Source organism: Hemitrygon akajei, chromosome 7, assembly GCF_048418815.1.
Source record: "Hemitrygon akajei chromosome 7, sHemAka1.3, whole genome shotgun sequence".
In the NCBI taxonomy this organism is placed as follows: domain Eukaryota; kingdom Metazoa; phylum Chordata; class Chondrichthyes; order Myliobatiformes; family Dasyatidae; genus Hemitrygon; species Hemitrygon akajei.
Genome location: NC_133130.1, coordinates 159,372,617 through 159,396,295, shown reverse-complemented (window position 1 = coordinate 159,396,295; position 23,679 = coordinate 159,372,617). Strand labels below are relative to the sequence as shown.

General features: G+C 42.1%; 1 protein-coding gene across 7 annotated transcripts in view; it reads right to left on the bottom strand.

The window, feature by feature from the left end:
* Window positions 1-9,308: 9,308 nt before the first annotated feature.
* sec16a (SEC16 homolog A, endoplasmic reticulum export factor) overlaps window positions 9,309-23,679 on the bottom strand; it is an 82,895-nt gene continuing 68,524 nt past the window's right edge. For 6 of the 7 annotated variants that reach the window (XM_073052308.1, XM_073052309.1, XM_073052310.1 and 3 more), the window contains 7 exons: window positions 20,545-20,616; window positions 19,556-19,612; window positions 16,520-16,637; window positions 14,722-14,856; window positions 13,984-14,072; window positions 11,111-11,182; window positions 9,309-10,502 (listed from right to left, as the gene is read on the bottom strand). In XM_073052308.1, coding sequence (XP_072908409.1) covers window positions 10,431-10,502; window positions 11,111-11,182; window positions 13,984-14,072; window positions 14,722-14,856; window positions 16,520-16,637; window positions 19,556-19,612; window positions 20,545-20,616 — 615 coding nt within the window. In that variant the 3' untranslated portion in view covers window positions 9,309-10,430. The remainder of the gene's footprint in view (window positions 10,503-11,110; window positions 11,183-13,983; window positions 14,073-14,721; window positions 14,857-16,519; window positions 16,638-19,555; window positions 19,613-20,544; window positions 20,617-23,679) is intronic. The other variant, XM_073052311.1, reaches the window with a different exon arrangement.

Below are 23,679 nucleotides of genomic sequence, written 5' to 3'. Positions count from 1 at the left end.
GATAACAAGGTCGTGCTCCAAGGGACCGTTGAAGTCAGGGAGTGAAAATGAATGTGCTGGTTATACTATACTGTAATTTAGATTCTGTTCTCTGTAGCCGTGAGAATGAGCTTCAAAGGTTGTGATGCCTGCCCAGTTCTGAGGTTTATCAACATTTCCTGTTGATAAAGATACAACAGAGATTATAGAAAGAACAGGCAGGAGATGAGGCTTAATCAAAGCCAGTGGCATGTGTTACAAGGTAATAGAGACGTGGTGCAGTTAAAACAGAAAACAACAAGTACTGGACAGAATGTTATATTTGAATGCACGTAGCATAAGAAATAAAATGGACGATCTTGAAATTCAGCTGCAGATTGGCAAGTATGACGTTGTGGCCATCTCTGAAACTTGGGTAAAGGATGGCTGTCATTGGGAGCTGAACGTCCAAGGATATACGGTGTATCAGAAAGATAGGTTAGTAGGCAGAGGGGGTGGTGTGGCTCTGTGTAAAAGAAACAAGATTAAATCATTGGAAAGAGAAGACATAGGATTGGAAGATGTAGATTCTTTATGGGTTGAGTTAAGAAAGGGTAAAAGGACCCTAATGGCAGTTGTATACAGGCCTCCAAACAGCAGCCGGGATGTGGATTACAAGTTACAGCAGGGGATAGAAAAGGCGTGTCAGAAGGGCAATGTCATGATAATCATTGTGGATTTTAACATGAAAGTGGATTGGGAAAACCAGGTCAGTACTGGACCTCAAGAGAGAGAATTTGTAGAATGTCTAAAGGACATTCAGAACATTCATGTTAGAACAGCTTGTTGTTGAACCCACTAGAGGACTGGCTGTGCTGGATTGGGTGTTGAGCAATGATCCCGAGGTGATAAGAGAGTTTAAGGTTAAGAAACCCTTGGGAAACAGTGATCACAATATGATCGTGTTCACTTTGAAATTTGAGAGGGAAAAAATAAAATCCAATGTGTCGGTATTTCAGTGAAATAAAGGAAATTACAATGGCTTGAGAGGGGAACTGGCCAAGGTTGACTGGAGAGGGACATTTGCAGGAAGGACAGCAGAGCAGCAATGGCTGGAGCTTCTGTGAAAAATGAAGGACGTGCAAGGCAGATATATTCCAATAGGAATAAATTTTCAGAGGGAAGAAGGACACCACTGCGGCTGACAAGTGAAGTAAAAGCAAAAGAGAGGCCATACAAGGAAGCCAGAGCTAGTTGGAAGATAAAGGATTGGGAAGCTTTTAAAAACTTGCAGAAGGAAACTAAGAAGGTCATTTGGAAGGAAAAGATGAATTCTGAGAGGAAGCTGGCGACTAATATCAAAGAAGATACTAAAAGCTTTTTTAAGTATATAAAGGGTAAAAGAGAGTCAAGGGTAGATATAGGACCAATAGTAAATGACACTGGAGATATTGTAATGAGAGATGCAGAGATGGCAGAGGAACTGAATACGTATTTTGAAGTGGACCAGCCCATGATTGAATAGTGGAGCAGATTCGATGGGCCGAATGGCCTACTTCTGCTCCTGAACCTTATGGTCTTATTTTCAGCAGTGATGAGAAAAGATCCCGATATCACGGTCTATATGAGAACCAATTACATGTGATTCCACTAACAGGCTCTGAAGAGCTAGGCTCCAAATAAAAACAATGACTACAAAGATAACGACCTTAGATTGTTTTAAGACACATTCACATTTACTTGGGGTAAACACTACAGAAGTGAATGTGAGGCTCAAAAGATCAAAGCAAAATTTATTATTAGAGTACATACATGTCACCACATACATCTCTGATATTTTTACCTGCAGGCATACTTAGCAAATCTATAGAACAGGAACTGTAAACAGGATCAATGAACAACAAACTGTGCAAATGCAAATATAAATAAATAGTAATAAATGATGAGGATGAAATAAAAAGATAAAGAGTTCTTAAATTAGAAATAGATTGAGTGTAGTTATCCCCTTTTGTTCAGGAGCCTGATGGTTGAGGGCTAGTATCTGTTCTTGAACCAGATGGTGTGAGTCCTGAGGCACTTGTACCTTCTACCTGATGGCAGCGGTGAGAAAAGAGCGTGGCCCAGGTGGTAAGGATCTTTGATGATGGATGCAGCTTTCCTACAGCAGTGTTCACTGTAGACGTGCTCTATGATTGGGAGGGTTCTACCTGTGATGTACTGGGCCAAATCCACTACCTTTTGTAGGATTTTCTGCTCAAAGGCATTGGTGTTCCCATACCAGGTTGTAATGCAGCCTGTCAGCACACTTTCCACCACACACCTATAGAAGATCTGAAGGTAAATGAAAAATAGCTGACATTTAAAAATTAGTTTGCAAGTAAAATTCATCCCATATTGCTACAATAACAGGAAGGGTCAGAAACATGGGCTGCCTGTAGCTATCACGAGAACTTCAAGAGATGGTTTTTACTTTTGACCTAATATTATCTTAGTGTTGCAAATGTAGGGAACCAAGAAACATTTCAGAATCCAGCAAAGGAAAACTGAAATATGGACAAGTAAAGGAAATGCAGAATACAAGAGTAGGCTTATGAGTGTGGAGCAGTGTTTCCAGCAGGATAGAGTGTGGAGCAGTGTTTCCAGCAGGATAGAGTGTGAAGCAGTGTTTCCAGCAGGATAGAGTGTGGAGCAGTGTTTCTAGCAGGATAGAGTGTGAAGCAGTGTTTCCAGCAGGATAGAGTGTGGAGCAGTGTTTCCAGCAGGATAGAGTGTGGAGCAGTGTTTCAAGCAGGATAGAGTGTGAAGCAGTGTTTCCAGCAGGATAGAGTGTGGAGCAGTGTTTCTAGCAGGATAGAGTGTGGAGCAGTGTTTCCAGCAGGATAGAATGTGAAGCAGCAAGTTTCCAGCAGGATAGAGTGTGGAGCAGTGTTTCCAGCAGGATAGAGTGTGGAGCAGTGTTTCCAGCAGGATAGAGTGTGAAGCAGTGTTTCCAGCAGGATAGAGTGTGGAGCAGTGTTTCCAGCAGGATAGATTGTGGAGCAGTGTTTCCAGCAGTATAGAGTGTGGAGCAGTGTTTCCAGCAGGATAGAGTGTGAAGCAGTGTTTCCAGCAGGATAGAGTGCGGAGCAGTGTTTCCAGCAGGATAGAGTGTGAAGCAGTGTTTCCAGCAGGATAGAGTGTGGAGCAGTGTTTCCAGCAGTATAGAGTGTGGAGCAGTGTTTCCAGCAGGATAGAGTGTGGAGCAGTGTTTCCAGCAGGATAGAGTGTGAAGCAGCAAGTTTCCAGCAGGATAGAGTGTGGAGCAGTGTTTCCAGCAGGATAGATTGTGGAGCAGTGTTTCCAGCAGGATAGAGTGTGGAGCAGTGTTTCCAGCAGGATAGAGTGTGAAGCAGCAAGTTTCCCGCAGGATAGAGTGTGGAGCAGTGTTTCAAGCAGGATAGAGTGTGGAGCAGTGTTTCCAGCAGGATAGAGTGTGAAGCAGCAAGTTTCCAGCAGGATAGAGTGTGGAGCAGTGTTTCCAGCAGGATAGAGTGTGGAGCAGTTTTTCCAGCAGGATAGAGTGTGGAGCAGTGTTTCCAGCAGGATAGAGTACACTTTCGTCAAGTTGATGACCTTCCAGTAGCAGTTGTTTTTGACTTCAGGAGGGCACGGAGCGACCACTCCCCGCTGAACATCGACGGCTCCTCGGTAGAGATCGTTAAGAGCACCAGATTTCTTGGGGTTCACCTGGAGGAGAATCTCACCTGGTCCCTCAACACCAGCTCCATTGCAAAGAAAGCCCAGCAGTGTCTCCACTTTCTGCGAAGGCTGAGGAAAGTCCATCTCCCACCCTCCATCCTCACCTCATTCTACAGGGGTTGTATTGAGAGCATCCTGAGCAGCTACATCACTGCCTGGTTTGGAAATTGCACCATCTCGGATCGCAAGACCCTGCAGCGGATAGTGAGGTCAGTTGAAGGGATAATCAGGGTCTCTCTTCCTGCCATTACAGACATTTACACCACATGCTGCACCCGCAAAGCTAACAGCATTGTGAAGGACCCCACACACCCCTCACACAAACTCTTCTCCCTCCTTCCATCTGGCAAAAGGTACTGAAGCATTCGGGCTCTCATAACCAGACTGTGTAACAGTTTCTTCCCCCTAGCCATTAGACTCCTCAATTCCCAGTCAAGTCTGACACCAACCTACACACACACACTCAACTGAACACCACTCCACTCCCTTTGCAATTTTTGCTCATTTCTTTCTCAATTCCTGCTAAAACACTGTTTACATTGACATTTACATCATTCATTATATTGTAATTTGCCCTTTACTGTGCCTATTGTCTTGTTTATTAATTATTGCACTGCTTTGTGCACTTTATGCAGTCCCGTGTAGGTCTGGAGTCTAATGTGTTGTTTCACGTAGTCTAGTGTAGTTTTGTGTTGTTTCATGTAGCACCAGAGTCCTGGAGGAATGTTGTTTCGTTTTTACTGTGTACTGTACCAGCAGTTTATGGTCAAAATGACAATAAAAGCGACTTTACTTATTTCAGAATGCATCCTTGGGATCTCCTATGCAGCTGCCCAGAGTATGGAGAATAGCACATACAGCCACACACACAAAACTGACCATTAGGATGCAATCCACTTTGGATGTTCAGATGAAATGCAAGATGAATAGGGTAACTGCTGGGGCTTGAAAATAGGCTGATTCATACCTGTGCCACAAACATCAACACCAAGAGCACCTTCCACCTTATAACCAGACTTCTTCCTGCCATCAAGAGCGACCACTACTATTTTCCCAGCTTGCTTCATCATAGCCATTTGTTCCAACTAATTCTTGCCACATTCTGTGGCTCCTCAGAACCAGAAGCCCACAGACTCGGTTAAGTGGACCTAATGATAAAGGGAGCTGTTGTACCAGTTGCCAAAGAACTTACTCTTGCTGCAGTTGATGCTGGACTCCTGAGGCCAGTTCAGACTTGAAACATAAGCTGATCCATCCATGGACCAACAAAGAGTCTGAGCAGGAGGCGAAAATGTTGTCCATGTACAAAGAGGCTTGAACTTTAATGCCCCCGCTGCCCATGATTGTCACCCCTCGTGCCCTGATGGATTTGGCATAAGCATCAATCCAACACACAAGCAAGAATTTTCAAAAGTCTTGATCCAATACAGATTAAACAGGGAAGCTTTTAGTTTTCCATCTGTTAATTTGGTCTGTGTCACTGATGAAATATAACATAGTCATGTGCAGTCTTTTACTTGGTGTACAAAATGCAATGAGCTGCTGTCACTGGATAATGGGGTACAACCCTGTGGTTGTTCACCTGGATGTGTACAAGTACCAGGGTAGTTAAGGCTACCCACATTTTGAAGGTCATGATGGACCTGTTTGCTGACATTCTTCCATGTTAAACAAAGCAACTCAGGCAAACATAGGGCAGCACTGTGGCACAATGCTTTACAGTACCAGCAAGCTGAGTTCAATTCCCGCCACTGCCTGTAAGGAGCTTTGTGTTCTCTCTGATTTCTCTCACGGTGCAAAGATGTACTGGGTGGTAGGTTAATTGGTCATTGTAAACCGTCCCATGATTAGGCTACAGTTAAATCAGGGGTTGCTGGATAGTACGACTCAAAGGGCCTACTCCACATTATCTCAATAAATAAATATGTTACCCTCAGCAGCTTTCCCAAAGACATTCCAATGCTGGGCTCATGGGTGATTAGCAAGGGAGTATGAAGTTGCAACACTTCCCCGCCATTTATAGCAGGAAATCTGCAGAAACAATCTAAACCAGAATTGGACATTGCATGTATTAGGGGGGTGTGGGGGGAATGTTAATTGTTAAAAACATCATAAGGGAAAAGGAACGAAGGAACGATACTGGGCCAATAATCCTTAAGTATCAACAGTTGGATTAAGTAGTCATTTACACTAATTCAGTCCCATTTTCCAATTGTCCAAATGGAGTTTGCACATTCTTCTTCTGGGTGTTCCAGCATCTATTGTGAAACATAGGTTGTGAATTAAATGGCTACATTGGTTACCACTAAAGTAGATGGATGCTAGAGGAAGAGCATGCAATCAACTCGTAAGTGAACAGATCACAAGAATTTATGAAACAAGATCAATGGATTGTTTGAGAGAAATTGTACAAACATAGCTTTCAATTGAAATGGGAAATGCTGGAAACACCATGTCAGTCTCCATTTAATGGGAAGAGAAACAGATCTTTTATCATAACTGGGAAAGAGGGAAAACAAGTTTCTACTAAGATGTAGATAAGATAAGGATGGATTGGATAAAAGGTGATCTCAGATACGTGAGAACAATATTGCTGGGGATAAATTGTATAGGTCCTGCAGTCAATGGGGAGTTAGATGACGATGTTTTAAAAATAGCAAGGATGTGCTAACGGAGAGAGCAAAATAGATGCATGATTTACAACTGCACTGGCCGGTTATGATACACGTGAATAAATCACCTAAAGTTAGAGAATTTGTTTCAAAATTGGAAGACTGCAACAGGACCAGATGGAAGACAGGGCGTTGTTCTTTAATCTTGCATCTGGGCACATTGCAACCTTCCTTTCCACGGATATGGCCTGACCTGCTGAGTATTTCCAGCATTTTGTCTTTGCCTTTTCATTGGCTACATAGAACAGTTCATGTTCCAAGCCTTCCCCAGTAATGCTCCCCGATTCTTCCTTCGCTACATTGACAACTCCATTGGTGCTGCTTCATACTCATCAATTTCATCAACTTTGCCTCCAATTTCCACCCTGCCCTTAAATTCACTTAGTCCATTTTTGACATCTCTCCTCCATTTCTCGATCTCTCTGTCTCTGGAGACAAACTGTCAACAAACATCTTTTATAAACCTACTGATCATCACCATACCTCTTCCCAGCGTGTCTCCTGTAAAATTGCCACTCTCTTTTCTGTTCCTTGGTCTCCACTGCTCTTGTTTCCACAATGAGGCTTTCATTTCAGAGATATCATCCTTCTTAAAAGAATGGGGACCCCTGCCCCCACCATCGATGCTACCCTCACCCGCACCAATTTCCTGAAAATCTACACTCACCCCATTGTCCTGCTGCTTTAACAGTGATGAGTTCTTGTCCATACTCATCACCTCATGAGCATCTGCATTAAACACATAATTTTCCACAACTTCCATCTTATCCAAACATCCTACCACCAAAAATAACTTTACCTCGCCCTCCCCGCAGGGATCATTCCCTCCACGAGTCCTTTGTCCATTCGTCCCCCCCCCCCACTCCCCACCACATCCCTGCAAGAGGCTAGTGCTACACCTGCCCACTCACCTCCTCCATTCAGGGCCCCAAAACAGTTCCTACAGGTGAGGCATCACTTCACCTGTGAAACTGCTGGGGTCATCTGTTGCCTCTAGTGCTCCCGATGTGGCCCCTGTTATAGTATTGAGACCCATCGTAAATTGGGGGACCACTTGGTCGAACTCCTCTGCTTCATCTGACAAAAGCAGAACTGCTCGGTGGTCAAACATTTTAATTCCAATTTCCATTCCTGTTCTGACATGTCAGTTCATGGCCTCATCTTGTGCCATGAGGCCACCCTTATGGCCACCAACCTGATGGCATGAATATCGATTTCTCCTTCCAGTTAAAAAAAAATTCCTCCCCCCCCTCCCATCTTCTACTCTCCACTCTGGCCTCTTTACCACTACCTATCATCTCCCTCGGTCCCCTCCTCCAATGGTCCATTCCCCTCTCCCATCAGATTCCTTCCCACTCAAGCCCTTTACCTTTCCTGCCCACCTAGTTCACTTAGCAGTTTCTAGCTATCCTCCTTCCCGTCCCTCTCCACTTTTTTATTCTAGCATCTTCCCTCCTTCCTTTCCAATCCTGATGAAGAGTCTTGGGCCAAAATGCCGACTGTTTATTCATTTCCATAGATGCTGCCTCACCTACTGAGTTCATCCAGCACTTTGGATCTGCAGATCTTTTCCATGTTTATGATTTTTTTGTCTTTGTTGGATTTCCAGAAGCTAATTGATTTTCCCATTTTTAATACTGTGCCTAGAGATATGAGACAAATTCCACTAAACGTCACTACACAAGATAGTTTAACCTTCCAACGGATACTTGCTCCTTTGCTCGTCTTCATTTAATGTCCTCTCACTTTTCTTAGGGTCATAGACAGATACAGCATCAAAACAACTTTGGCCCATTAGTTAGCACCATCAACCACTATCCACACTAATTCTACATTAATCCCATTTTATTGCTCCCCACATTCACATTAACTGCTCCCAGATTCTACCACTTACTTACACACGAGGGGCAATTCTCAGTGGCAATCAGTCTATCAACCTTCACAACTTTGGTAAGTGGGAGAAAGCCAGGGCACCCAATCACATGGAGAACATGGAAACTCCACACAGACAGCACTCGGGAGTCAAATCAAATCCTGGTCTCTAGCATTGCAAGGCAGTAGTTCTGATAGTTGCACCATTATCTCGGCTACACGCATTCCCTCTTCAAGCCCTTACATAATTCCTACAATATTTGTATGTTACTCTACACATTTGAAGCTAATTTTCAGTGCACACCAATATTTATTCTTTGGAACTAACTTATCAAAAATGTCTCAGTTTTGAATCCCTCCTTCAAATTCTTCCTGAACAAGATAGCTTTGAACCCATCATTTCTCATAGCTAGAACTAGATGGCTTTGCACCCAAGTTAGTAGGTTTCAAATGGATTGCAGAACATCTGTACGAGGGCTGATTGACAAGTTCGTGGCCTAAGTTAGGAGGAGTCAATTTTAGAAAAGCTAACACATTTATTTTTCAACATATTCCCCTCCCACATGTACACACTTAGTCCAGCGGTTGTGCAGCATACGGATCCCTTCTTTGTAGAAGTGGTCCACAGCAGGGGTGAATGATGTTCATGGCCTAAGGTAGGAGATGAGTTATACAGCTCTCGTTACACGCACGTGCAGTTCAACTCTGAGTGAAAATGCAGAAAGTTTGAAGTTAATAACTCATCTTCTTCTACCTTAGGTGACAAACTTATCAATCACCCCATGCTGTGGACCACTTCTGGAGGTCCAAGACGCCAACTTCTACAAAGAAGGGATCCATATGCTCCACGACCGCTGGACTAAGTGTGTAAATGTAATAAAAAATAAATGTGCTAGGTTTTCTAAAATTGACTACGTCTACCTTAGGCCACGAACTTATCAATCACCCCTCGTATCTTGGCTGTGTACTTGTTCTCCTGCTCCAGAAAACAGATGTATTTAAATGGGGAGGACTTTTGGTGGAGGTGCAGTTACCGTCTTACAAACAAAATTCAATCCCGGCAAATAGTTAGGTGTTCCAGAATGCAAAATATTTTATTTCATTTTACAGTGTGCATCCTTATAACATAAGAAAATAAACTCCTTAGGCAAGAAAACCTCTGAATTTGAAATATTGTGTAGTCTTCACAAGAGAATTCTTTGGAATCAAAAACAGGAAGATTGGAATACAGTTAAGACAGTGGTTCTGGGGAATTAGCTGGAGGCAAGTGGGTAAAGAGGGGAAAATCACATTAAAGGGCAGCTGAATTCATTCTGTACATCATGATTCCAAATTTGCATGTCATTTTCATGATGATTTTATAAGTTGCTGTCTGGCAGACAACTGAACATCTCACTTTAAGAACACTGTTGAATTTGAGGGACTGATCTTTTGAGGGCATCTCCCCCAAAGCCTCTCAAATAGTCTGGAATTTCTAACCACCTCCTCCCATGTCCTGAGACACAATCTTCTAGAATAAGAGAGAGAGAGAACAAACTTCTATATTACATCTGCTAAAATTTATTCACACAGTACTCCAGATATTTCAAAGTATAATGTACAACAGGTGGCTCTGGCTATACAGTACTCTTTTACAACAGCCTTATATATATTACCTAAATACAAATGGTCGGAAACAATCTTTTTATCATTTCTATCCATTAGCCCTCCCGCACTGACCATTCCAAAACCTCCACAAAAAAAGTTCTCAAATACGTTTTGCTCATTTGAAAAATGTTACAGCCATCTTAAAATTTTGAGCTGGGCTTTTGTGGATGTGTCAACATCTGTTTATGCCAATTTGACATAGTAGACATTCTCGACATTTACAGTCACATTCAGGAGGTAAGTGTTTTCTTTTAAAAGCACAATCCAATGTGACCATAATCCTTCCAGCTTCAGCACCTTACAAGCTTAGATTTATTTAACTGGTTACATCTGGAAAAAATACAGCTTCATTTTCAGTCCTTCGAATAATTTTTTTTTTGCTCAAAAATGGTTCTGCCTGAAGCCCTTACAATTTATTGATTTTTATCACACGTCCATCTGGTTTAATCATCTGTAATTGCAAATGCTAGAACACATCATCAGCATCTATTCCGTTAAGTGTTTTCAGTATTATTTATTCCAGGATTTCTTCCAGGTTTTGTTTTATTTTAACGTTGGGTATTTTCTTTGCCCAAACCGTCCTGGCCTCGAAGCTGCAGTGCTGCTGGCTGTGGGCTGGAAATCAGAGGTCATATTGTCAATTAGTAACAAAAGTACAGATCATTAGACTGTTCTGTCATGTATTCCTAGGCAGGAATATCACCAGACCCAACACAGAGTAAAGCCCCTCCTTACTAATCCTTCAAATTCTGACATGCAGGTACAAAGTGGATTTGACCTCTCTCTCTCTCCGCATTTTACCATCAAATAACCAGGTGAGTACAGGTTAAAGATAAAAGGGTTTTGGTTGCCTGTGCAAAAAAACCCTCTAAATTTAATTAGACAGTGGGAGGAGAGATGTCCGGGGGCAACAAGGTACACAGATTAGAGGAAGAGCAAGAATTTCCTCTCCCCCCCACCCAGAAATTGTCATTCCTCAGAAAGCAGAAGCCCTCACTGCATTAAAATATACTTCACACAGTGTAATCTTCAAGGGCTGGAACATGGGAAAAGGTTGAATTGATCTTTTGGCCATGATGCAATGATGGCCTCCTGTCTTGAAACTGAACATTAAATATTTGTAATGGTAAGTATTGCAAGAATTCAAAACACCATTTACTAACATTACTAATGCTTAAACAACAAAGCAAAACTTGATTTTTAACTGAAAGCAAATTACTTACTTGGGCAAACTGAGCAGGGTTGTAAAACTGAACAGTTCCTTGAGAGGAGCCTCCCTGTGCAGGAGGAGGGAGCTGCAAAACAGGTAAACATTAAATACACCATTGCATCACAGCATAAGGGCATTTTAGCAGGATTTCTCATAGCCTCTACATCCCAAAGACTTTACAGACAAGTGCAGCCACCTCTGGGGTCTCCAGCATGCCTTGGGTTTTATCCAGAGATTGTAACAGAATGGAAAGAAGCATTATAGAGGGTCGCATGCTTGTTAGAGTAAAAAAGAAGTCATGGTTCATTAGAGTGAGGCTGAATACAACTTGTAATCACAAAAGCTAAACCTCACCAAAAGGAGGCACCTTCCTGACTTTTAATCAGGAAAACAATGGGAAAGAAGCTCTCTCAATTAAGCTTTTTTTTTAAAAAAAGATGATCTATTGAATGTGTAATGGATATGAGAGAATGGGACCACTACCTGTCAGTTTGTTGACTGTGTATAGGAGAAATGTGCAACATTAGTGAACACTGCAGTAATTCAGTAATGAGACCTCTTAGTGAATCAATATTTGAAACTTGGAAAAAGGGAGAGTAATGCATTATGAAATTTGGTTCCCATCCTGTTTTCTTTCCTTCAATCAGTATTTCATTTTCTAATACTGAAGGAATTGTGGATGGGTGTGCACAAGAGACAGGATTACTCTAGTTTTCATTCTCTTTGTTGCAGTGACATTATAACACTGGGTCCTCAACCCTTAGGAAGTGTACAGCGCTGAGCATATATAGGAGTGAGTCACAAAAGCTGGGTCTGAACTGGCCTCATTCACCATTCTGTATCTGAAAATTGGTGAACACAAACGACCAGGGTTGTATTGGGGAAAGAAGTCAAATTTCTTTTGCCACAGCAGCTTGCAAATCCAAATTAACAGTACAATACAGGATCAGGGACCAGCACACAAGGTTCACACCATCACAGTGAAGGCATCCATCTCATTTGGAATGCGTAGAACAGCGAAACATGGACCCAAGATATGAAGGGGAGAAACAAGCAAATATTAATGGTAAATGAGCACAAATAATGAATTTACCACTCTTAGGAAAATTGGACCGCTTATGTGCCTGTCAAAATAAAAGGCAAGGATAACAGGTTTAGGGACCCTAGGTTTGAAAGACATTGAGGCCCTGGTTAAGAAAAAAAAAGAGGTGCATAGCAGGTATGAACAAATGGGGTACCTGAGGAGTATAAGAAATGCAAGAGAACACTTAAGAAAGAAATCAGGAGGACTAAAAGAAGGCCCGAGGTTGCTCTAGCAGACAAGGTGGAGGAGAATTCTAAGGGATTCTACAGATATGTTAAGAGCAAAAAGACTGCAAGGGACAAAACTGTCCTCTGGAAGATCAGAATGGTAATCTATATGTGGAGCCAAATGAGATGGGAGAGATCTTAAATGGATTCTTTGCATCTGTATTACTTGGGGAATAGACACAGAGTCTATAGAATTCAGGCAAAGTAGCATTGAGGTCCTGGACCCTACCCAGATTACAGAGGAGTGTTTGCTGTCTTGAGGCAAATTAGGGTAGGCAAATCCTCAGGGCCTGATAAAGTGTTCCCAGGACCTTGTGGGAGACTAGTGCAAAATTGATACTAAATCACCCTTAGTGACAGATGAGGTACTGAAGGATAGCTAATGTTGTTCTGCTGTTTAAGAAAAGCTCTAAGAATAAACAAGGAAATTATAGTCTGGTGAGCCTGACATCAGTTGTGGGAAAGTTATTGGAAGGTATTCTAAGGGACTGGATATACAAGTATTTGGATAGACATGGACTGATTAAGGATAGTCAACATGGCTTTATGTGTAGTAGGTCATGTCTAACCAATCTTTAGAGTTTTTCAAGGAAATTATCAGGAAAGTTGATGAAGGCGAGGCAGTGGATGTTGTCTACATGGACTTCAGCAAGGCATTCGACGAAGTCCCTTTAAGGAGGCTGGTCAAAATTTAATTGCTTGGCATTCAAGATGAGATGGTAAATTGGATTAGACATTGGCTTTACAAGAAAAGTTAGAGAGTGATAGCAGATGGTTGCCTCTCTGACTGGAGGCCTGAGACAAGTGGAATGCCATATTGATCGGTGCTAGGTCAGTTGTTGTTTGTCGTCCACATCACAGATCTGGGTTTAAATTGGGAGTGTAGTGGACAGCGAGGAAAACTATCAAAGCCTGCAGCGGGATCTGGACCAGCTAGAAAAATGGTAGATGGAATTTAATGCAGCAGACAAATGTGAGGTGCTGCACTTTGGGAGGACTAACCAGAGAAGGTCTTATACAGTGAGCGGTAGGGTACTGAGGTGTGCCATAGAACAAAGGAATCAGGGAATTCGTTGAAGTTGCGTAAGATATTGGTGAGGCATAATTTAAAGTATTGTGTACAGTTTTGGTCTTCTATCTACAGGAAAGATGCAAATAAGTTTGAATAGGTTAGAACTTTATCCCCTAGGACATAGAAGATTGAGGGTTGATTTGATAGAGGTATACAAGATTATAAGATAGGGTAAATACAAACAGGCTTTTTCCACTGAGGTTGGGTGAGACTACAACTAGAGGACATGGGTTAAGGGTGAAAGGTGAAAAGTTTAAGGGGAACATGGCAAATTGGAGGGTGGTTTGAGTGTTGAACGATTTCAAAGTTCAAGAGAAGTTTGGATGGATATATGAACAGGATGCTCATATGAATATGAATGGGTATGGAGGACTATGGTCTGGCTGCAGGTTGAAGGGGCTGTTTCTTTCTGTGCTGTAGTTTTCTATGACTCTAAGATTATGAAGTGGGTTGCCCAGATTCAATGTTGTATATTGAGCAGATGGCATTCTGCAAATCTGTACCTGAGCCTGTGAATTTGCCTCAGAGTTTGTCTGTTCCACAGACTGTGAGGTTTCTGCTGGGCTTCCTTCAGGAGGCTGAGGTCCCTCACCTGCAAACGATAAACAGGAAAATTAGTTTAGCTCTGATAGTTGTCAAGATAGTTTGAAAGGTGACCAAAGCAGTGCAAGAGTGGCAACAAATTAGGCACCAGAACATGATCAGCTGAGTCAGAAGGTGGGAGTTTCAAATCCCATCCATGGATCCTTACAAAGAGAATTTCTGTGTCAGACATGACTATTTTCAATTCACTAACATTCTCCAAGCAATCTCTCCTACGTTCCTCAATGGTGGATATTTTCATCTTAGAGTCAGCATGTGATCCAAGGCGATAATCCAGCACAGAGAGAAAGCTGAACTGAGAGATAAATATGAGGTGGTGGCTTTATTCAGATGGGTGTAAAATATATCACGGCATTTTGATGTAATGCAGTAAAGTGCTAATACCCTGGACCAATCCTTAACTCTGAAGCAAAAATAAAAACTGATGAAATTCTTGTTTGTGGAATTCAGCTTTCTTAGATTAATGCAGGAAGGAATGACATTACTAAGTACTTCACTAGCTGTAAGTCACTGGCTAGTGCAAGATCATGAAAATATACATGATTGGAAAATTCCGCTATTTTAGGACTACAAAGAGCCCCTTGAAATTGGAGACAAGATACACTGACTGACATAAGCATATAAATAGAAACACATACCTGGCATCGGCACAAATAGATTGGTGGGGATAGGCATTGGTGCCAGGGGGGCAAAAAGGTCTACCGGAGGTGGGAGACCCCCATTTGGCTGGGTTCCACTGGGATTCAGTACATCCACATAACGAGCTTTTGTACCTGTTTTTGGTGAGAGATGGAGGGAAGAAAACATAAGATTAATTGAGCAGGATTCAAAGGTAATCGTCTACTTAAAATAAGAACATTTTCTAAATAATGAGAAACTCAAATATGTAGAAACAAAAACTGGAGGTTTAGCGATTCATGTAAAATATGACTAAAAGTCCATTTAAAGTAAATAGGCTGATGGAAAAACACATTAAAAAGCGAACAGAAATAGAGGATCAACCATGAAAATAGTGAATTTCTAAATGAGCTCTTACTTGCAATGATAAAAACTGCACAGGCTAGAAGGATCATTGACCAAAAATATTAATTGGAGACACAACGACTGCAGATGCTAGAATCAGGAGCAACGTACCAAATTGCTCAAGGAACTCTGAGTCTGGCAACATCAATGGAGGGAAATGAACCGTCAACCTTTCAGGTCAAGACCCTTCTTATAGACATGACCCAAAACTCTGACCATTCATTTCTCTTCACAGATGCTGCCTGATCCACTGAGTTCCTCCAGCGATTGTGTTGCTCCAAAAACATAACATTTTCCATCCACAAATACTGTTCAACATGCTGAACATCTCTCAACATTTTTAGTTCTTATGATGGAGTTTATCTGAATGGGCTTGGAAATCCAAAATAAATGTTGTTTCTGTTGTAAAGAAAGAGGAAATATAACAGCTCACTCGTTTTAGGAGGAAAATCATACATAAGGATAGTGGAAATTTGGAACTCAAATCCATTAGCATGCTTAGAGTCATTTGTAGCTTTCATGTCTGAACACAATGTTTTTGTTGGCTATTGACTAACAAGGAATACAGAGAATAGCAGAGCAAATAAATTTGAACTACTGATTGACCACCATTCAACTGAAAAGAAAGAAGAGCAAGTGTTGAACAGTGTCCTCTTATTCTTGTCTTCTAAAAGAACACTGACCAAGTGTCATTAGTACAAGACGAACCACAGGTCTGTACAATTGGTGCATGTGTTTGGCCATAGGGTCAATGGGCTACATCTGTTGGATTGTGAGTGAATATCTCTTAGTTCAGAATCCCTTACAAATGTAGTTAGATAGAATTCTTGCTCTTCAAATATGAAAGATCCCATGACAACATTTAAACAGGGTAAGATTTCTCCTGTATCCCTTTCTTCTCTCTAGGAGCAGCATGGTGGCTCAGCTCCAGGGACTCACGTTTGACCCTGACCTCCTGTGCTTGTGCTGTCTATGTGGAGTTTGCACATTCTCTGTGCTTTCTAGCTGGGTGGTCCGGTCACAACCCCCCCCCCCCCCCCCCCCACACCACATCCAAAAAATGCGTGGATTGTAGGCTAATTGGCAAATGTAAATTGCCCCGGTGTGTGAGTGAGTAGAAAATCTGGGGGAAATGTTGGGAAACCAAGAGAATAAACTGGGCTAGATGGTACTGGGTCGAAGGGTTTATTTCTGCGCAACCTCTACGTATTCTGTCGATAAGCTATCCCTCTGCTTGGGACTCAGTAGAGACCAAAATTTCCTACATTACAACAATGACACTCCTCAAAAAGTACTTCATTAGTTAGGGGTGTTAGACATCTGAATAGCTAGTATATTATGTGCAAACAGGAGTCAAGCAACTAATTAAGCCTACCAAAGACAGTAGGAAAACATTCTCAACCAAAAGCTCACCTGCTTTCCTGGAGAACCTGTTGACAGATGGAGGGCTACCTGTGACAGTGGATGTGGGAGCGGAACTGGAGGGATGGCTAACCACAGGAAGACTTGGCGGCGGTGGGAGAGGTTTGGTCTGCAAAAATAGAAGCAAATTCCTGGTTATAATTGATAACAGCCAACTGACTTTATACTCCAAGCAGGGAAAATACTTTCTCCAATTCTGGGCTAAGTAAGCCACGTGACTCTTATTTCCAGACTCTTCTGGGAATGGGGCAGGATTCAGATGTCAGAACTCAAAGCCCCATCTCAGTATTGCACCAATGGGCTTTTACAGGGAACTGCTATCAAAGGTCAATTTAAACTTTCAAATTAAAATGATATTCATAGATATTTAATGTAACTTTAAATCTAATTTAAAATTAAATTTTAATCCATTTGTTGTTAATTTATAACAGATTGAAGTAAAATAATGTGAAACAAAAGACTCTTTAAAGAAGGGAGGAAGGCAAAAGAAAGGAAATTATAGACCAGTTAGCCTAACCTCAGTGGATGGGAAAGTGGTGGAGTCCATGATTAAGGATGAAGTCTCGAGGTATTTGGAGACTAATGATAAAATAACTCAAGTCAGCATGGTTTCTGTAAAGGGAAATGTTGCCTGACAAATCTGTTAAGAGTTATTTTGAGGAAGTAATAAGCAGGGTGGACAAAGGAGAGGCCGTGGATGTCATTTACTTGGATTTTCAGAAGGCGTTTGGTAAGGTGACACAGAAGACTGTTTAACAAGATAAAATCCTCTGGCATTACAGGAAAATTACTGGAATGGATAGAGGAATAGCTGACAGGCAGGAGGCAAGCTAATATAAAATAAAAGAATAAAAGGGGAATAAAAAGGAGCCATTTCTGGTTGGCTGCCAGTGATTAGTGGTGTTCCTCAGGGGGTCAATATTAGGACCGCTACTTTTCACACTGTTTGTCAATGATTTGGATAATGGAATTGGTGGCTTTGTGGCAAAGTCTGCGGATGATACAAAGATAGGTGGAGGGGTAGGTAGTGTTGAGGAAGCAATGCGATTGCAGCAGGATTTAGACAAATTGGAAGAATGGGCAAAAATGTGGCAGATGGAACAGTGTTGGGAAATGTATCGTCATACATTTTGGTAAAAGGGCCAATAGTACAGACGATTATCTAAATGGGGAGAAGGTTCAAACATCAGAGGTGCAGAGGGACTTGGGAGTCCTCGCGCAAGACTCCCAGAAGGTTAATTTACACGTTGAGTCTGTGGTAAAGAAGGCAAATGCAATGTTAGCATTTATTTCAAGGGAAATAGAATAAAAAACAAGGAGATAATTTTGAGTCTTTATATGACACTAATCAAGCCATATTTGGAGTATTGTCAAGTTTTGGGCCCATGTCTTAGAAAGGATATGTTGTCATTGGAGAGAGTCCAGAAGAGGTTCCCAGGGATGATTCCCAGATTGAAGGAGTTAACATATGAGGAGCGTTTGGCAGTTTTGAGCCTATACTCACTGGAATTTAGAAGAATACTTGAGGATCTCACTGAAACCTATCAAATGTTGAAAGGATTAGATAGGATGGATGTGGAGAGGATGTTTCTTATGGTTGGGGTATCCAGAACTAGACAGCACAGCCTCAAAATTAAGGGGCGACCTTTTAGAACAGAGGTTAAGGAGGAATTTCTTTAGGCAGAGAGTAGTGAATCTGTGTAATGGCCTGTCACAGACTGCAGTGGAGGCCAAGTCCGTGGGTATAGTTAAGTTGAAGTTGATTGTTTCCTGATCAGTCAGGGCAAAGGATATGGCAAGAAGGCAGGTGTATGAGTGGTATCTGGGATCAGCCATGACGGAATGACGGAGCAGACTCAATGGGCAGAATGGCCTAATTCTGCTCCTATGTTTTATGTTCTTATGGGCTTAATCTGAGCCTCCCTTTTTAAATGAATGTTGGTAGCGCCATTCAAATGAATTGTACTCAGCTCATTGTTTAGTATGATCTGGAACTGCTGCTGTGTGCAGTGGTGGAGTGAAAGGTCAGATACGCTGCTGTCTGACATCCATCTTATGTTTAACTTAAGACGTACAAAAAAGCTGGATGAACTCAGCAGGTCGGGCAGCATCCATTGAAATGAGCAGTCAACGTTTTGGGTCGAGACCCTTCGTCAGGACCTCGACCTGAAACGTTGACTGCTCATTTCAACGGATGCTGCCCGACCTGCTGATTTCATCCAGCTTTTTTGTACGTCTTGATTTGACCACAGCATCAGCAGTGTACTTTGTGTTTAACTTCCAAGCTGCAACGTGCAGATGCACAGATCAAAAATCATACTTCACACCTGGAATCAATGGGCCTCGTGATTCCAGAGACCTTGTTCTTGTCATGCAAAGCAACTGCCTCATTTTCCAGTCATCCATCCTCCCAGATGCTTGTCGCTTTTACCAACACTGACCGCACCCAGCTCTTGTCACACACCTCCTCTAACCTCTCACACTCAGCCACGGTAACATAACAAATAGACTGTGCTGCTTGTGAAGAGTGATCATTGGCAGCTTTTTTACATCCTGTTCTCGACGGTCATCATTAAACATCCCAGGAACAGAACCCAGCTGGATTTTCCATTTCCCTGATCCAATTATAACATGACCTACTGTCAGTAGGGCTCAGATCTGTTAACTCAGCAGACCGTGGCTCGGTTAAAAGCTATTCACCGTTTCCCTGGTGAGTGAACATTCTTCAGGTCATTCAGTCATGACAAGGTTTGAGTATCCACTCACGTCACTGAATGATAAGGTTGAATTCAGTTTAAAGTGTATCGTAAAAGCCCACCTGGTTTACTACTATCTCTAGGAAAGATGATCTGACATCTTTGCCTGCTGTATGTGTATTAAATCTAACATCACTGTGGATGACTCTTAGTTACTTGCTGTAGCAGCTAGTTGATTAGAATAATCAGCAGCTCACCACCACTTTAAAGGCAACTATCATATCCCAATATTCAATAAAGGCATTCAGCAAGGGATTATTTGTATGCTTACCTCTTCCTCTGGTTCATTCAGATTCACCCACCGCTGCTTCTTCTCATCCCACACAATCTGTGCACAACAGACAATCAATTCAGACCTCTTGCTTTCATCCTTCACCTCAAGACCTACTGTGGCACAGGGTGAACAATCCTCAGGTATCTCACACACAGGGGCTATGCTTTCAGTACAAGGGCTGGAGAACTGCACTCAAATGCAAGTCTGTCCTCGCCCAACACTGAAACAGCCACTCCAAGCATCACTGCTTGAGGGCAGAAAAACTAACAAGTACAAAGACACCAGGGTCAAGTATGACTGTCATCAATCAGTGAGTTAAAAGTTCCCACCAGAGAGGCCACTTCCATCCTGAAGATTTTCTTATGTGGTCCCTCAGGTTATAAATGACTTGTGTCCACTCAGGAACAGAAGTAGTGCATGATTTCTTATAACCTGCAATGGACATTTCATACCAGCTATCATGCAGTCTTGGCAAGGAGGTCCAGGATGATCAGACACCAGACTTGGTAGACACACACACACAGGAGCACGGTTATTGATACTGACAACCTTACATCTCTTTTCCTCAGCTCTCTATCTTTTCTCTCCTGCTCCACCAGGCACCCCTGTCCCGACCAGTAACTCTCTCATGCCTCCCTTTCCCCCCAACCCCCATCAGATTGCATGGCTGTCTCTGTCTCCTCCTTGTCCTTATCATCTCCCTCCCTCTTCACTCAGATGTTTTGGTTAGCCCACTCCCCCTTCCTCCCTCTCAATGTCCACACACCTTTTCTATACCCATTATTTCCAGCCTTGGGCTACTCTCAGTTTGAAGCTGCTCACTGCTCTCCCCTGTTTAATTTCCTCAGGGTTGGCCGGCTGCCGTTCCCACCCCCAATCCCAAAGGCTGCAGCACATGAAGCGCGTAGCCTCGCCAAGAGCACTGCAACGGCTGGAGAATCATTTCTTCCCTTGCTCACCATCTCAGTAGCTGAACAAACACTCACCGATTTATTTTTGTCGTCTGGTAAATGGGCTTCATTCTTCCTGCCGGACCGTAACCAGCTTAGCCACCCACTCTGAGGCAGAGAGAAAAACAAATTTAGTGTCTTTACTGTGTCATATAAAGATGCTGGAGCTTCTTTCATGACTGCAGCAGACATGGGTCATCTCACTTTCAAAGTAATTAGAAAAATAACTGCCTAATTTTACATGACAAAGAGCCATCACTGTAAAAACCTACTGCTCCCCCCCCCCCCCCCAAAGTAAGGATCCAATTCCCACAGCCAAATAATAGAAAAGTTTGAGGCAAGTACAATCACAGTGCTAGTGAACACATAATCAAAAAGAGGATAGTGTGGGGAAATAGAATAAATGTGATTCTTGTAGGGGCAACAAGGTTTTAGGAAAGGAATCAAAAACATCAGAAAATCTGCAGATGCTGGAAATCTAAAGCAACACACACAAAATGCTGGAGGAATTCATCATCTCGGGCAGGATCTAAGGAAAAAAGTAATGAAGGGTCTCGGCCCGAAACATCAACAATACTCTTTTTCATAGACGTTTCCTGACCTGCTGAGCTCCTCCAGCATTTTGTGTGTGTTGCTTTAAGTAAGGAATGTCAGGAAAGGAGGGAAGAACTTTGCTGCACTATGCTGTATCCCAAAAGCTTTTAATGGAATCTTAAATGCCTGAAATGAAAAATGTTGCATACCCAGAACCAACATTCTGTAATAATATAAGGATACTTAAAAGTAAGGCAGCAGGAAAGTGAAGGTCCTCTAGGTAGTAATTATAGTTAATACAAGTCCTATTGCCAACTGAATGCACTCACTCCTCCACACACCTGAGCAATTTCTCTCGGCTACAGAAAGCTCATTTCACTTGATACTGTTCGCTCCCTGCAACCCCTTCCACCTCATCCCAGTACACGTACCAGTGAGGACAAATACTTCAGAATCAGAATCAAGTTTAATATCACCGGCATATGTCATGTAATTTTTTTTAGCTTTAAAGCAGCAGTACAATGAAATACATGATAAAGAACTATAATGAAAAGACTGAGTTACATTAAGTATATGTCTATTAAATAGGCAAGTTAAAATCAATAGCACAAGAAAACCAGAAATAAAAAGTAGCGTGCTAGTGTTCATGGGTTCAATGTCCATTCAGAAATCACATGGCAGAGGGGAAGAAGCTGCTCCTGAAACACTGCGTGTGAGCCTTCAGGCTTCTGCATCTCCTTCCTGACAGCACACTTGATGCTACAAATAAAAGGAGTACAATCTCAATGCTATTCTCACTTAGTCATAAAGGTCCATTTGTTGGAGGTGACCATCTGACTCACTGTATCTAATCTGTGGCCCTTTCCAATATCTCCTTAGAGAGAGTTAAGTACACCAAGTTCCTAGGAGTTCACATCACTGATGATCTCACCTGCTCTCTTAATATCACCTCCCTGGACAAGGAAACACAGCAGCGCCTCCACTTCCTAAGACGATTGAGGAAAGCAAGGCTCCCTCCCCCGTCTTAACTGCATTTACAGGAGCACCACTGAAAGCATCCTGACAAGTTGATTCTCCATCTGGTATGAAAGCAGAGCAGAAGCCCCTACAAAGGACTGTAAGGACAGCTGAGAGGATCATAGTGGTCTCCCTATCATCCATCGAGGACATTTATCAGGAACGCTGTAGGGCCCTTAGTATTATTAAGGATACCACCCATTCATTCAGCACCTTCTTTGACTTTCTACCATCAGGCAAGAAACTACGATGCATAAAAACAAGAACAGTCAGGATGAGAAACAGTTTCTTCCTCCAAGCCTTTAGGGTTCTGAACTACAGGCCTCATTGTATTTGAAGTGTCACTGTTCCGTACCTTACAATATTTAAGATTAGTGCACTTCACTCCATTATTTATGTGTGATTCGTCTGTAGATTTTATCCTTACCTTCACATTTAGATGGAGATGTAAAGATTTTTACTCATGTATGTGAAGGATGTAATTAATAAAGTCAAATCAATTCAATGAAGTTATCGTGTGTTTTGTGTACTACTGTGCTTTACTCCCTGGTTCAAAAAAACTTTGTTTCGTTTGTATATACTTTATATGGTTGTATATGTTATATACATGTATAGTTAAATGACAATAAACTTGACTTTAAAGTTAATTGTATTTGCTTCCCATTGGACTTTCAAGATATAATCAGTTGTGTAAACAAATTTTTTTTAAAAATCTAGTTTTCCCAGTTTCTTCTGCTTATTTGTCTAACCTGTGCTCTCTAGCTATTAGCCAATGGAAACAGTTTATCCTTTGTTTCATTAACATTTTTAATCTGTTCTCCTCCAGGAACAGTGTACAATTCCTCAAATGTAAATTCTGCTGCAAGCACTGCAGGGCATCAGTGAGGCTGTGGCTCAAGGATACATGATCTATCTGCACGACAGAATCGTTGGGTTTGTGGTCAAGTTGCTGATAGGTGGAGCGGCAATTAGTGCTGAGGAAGTAGGAAGTTTGCAAAAGGATTTGGATGCATTAGAAGAAAGGGCATAGAAGGGGAAGATGTAATATAGTGTTGGGGAGTGCAAAGTCATTCACTTTGTGAGAAGGAATTGAAGCAAAGACCATTTTCTAAACCGGGAGCAAATTCAGAAATCAGAGGTGCAGGTAACTTGCAGACTGACTCGGCAATAAAGGCGGCAAATGCAATTGTTAGCATTCATTTTGAGAGGATTAGGATATAAAAGCAATAATGTAATGCTGAGTTTTTAAATAAGGCATTGGTCAGACTACATTTTGAGTACTGTGGGCAGTTTTGCCCCATATCTAAAGGAGGCATTGGAGAGGGTCCAGAGGTAGTTTAGGAAAATGATCCAGGAATGAAAAGATTAACACTAGGAATGTTTGACGGCTCTGGGCCTACACTTGCTGGAATTCAGAAGAATGATAGGGATCTCACTGAAGGCTCCTTGACTTCTCTAGTGCCTTTAACACCATCCAGCCCAAGATCTTAAGGCACAAACTAACGGAGATGGGAGTAGACTCTCACATGGTGGATTGGATAGTGGACTACTTGACAGATAGACCTCAGTATGTGCGGTTGGGAGACTGTAGGTCTGACACGGTGGTCAGCAGCACAGGAG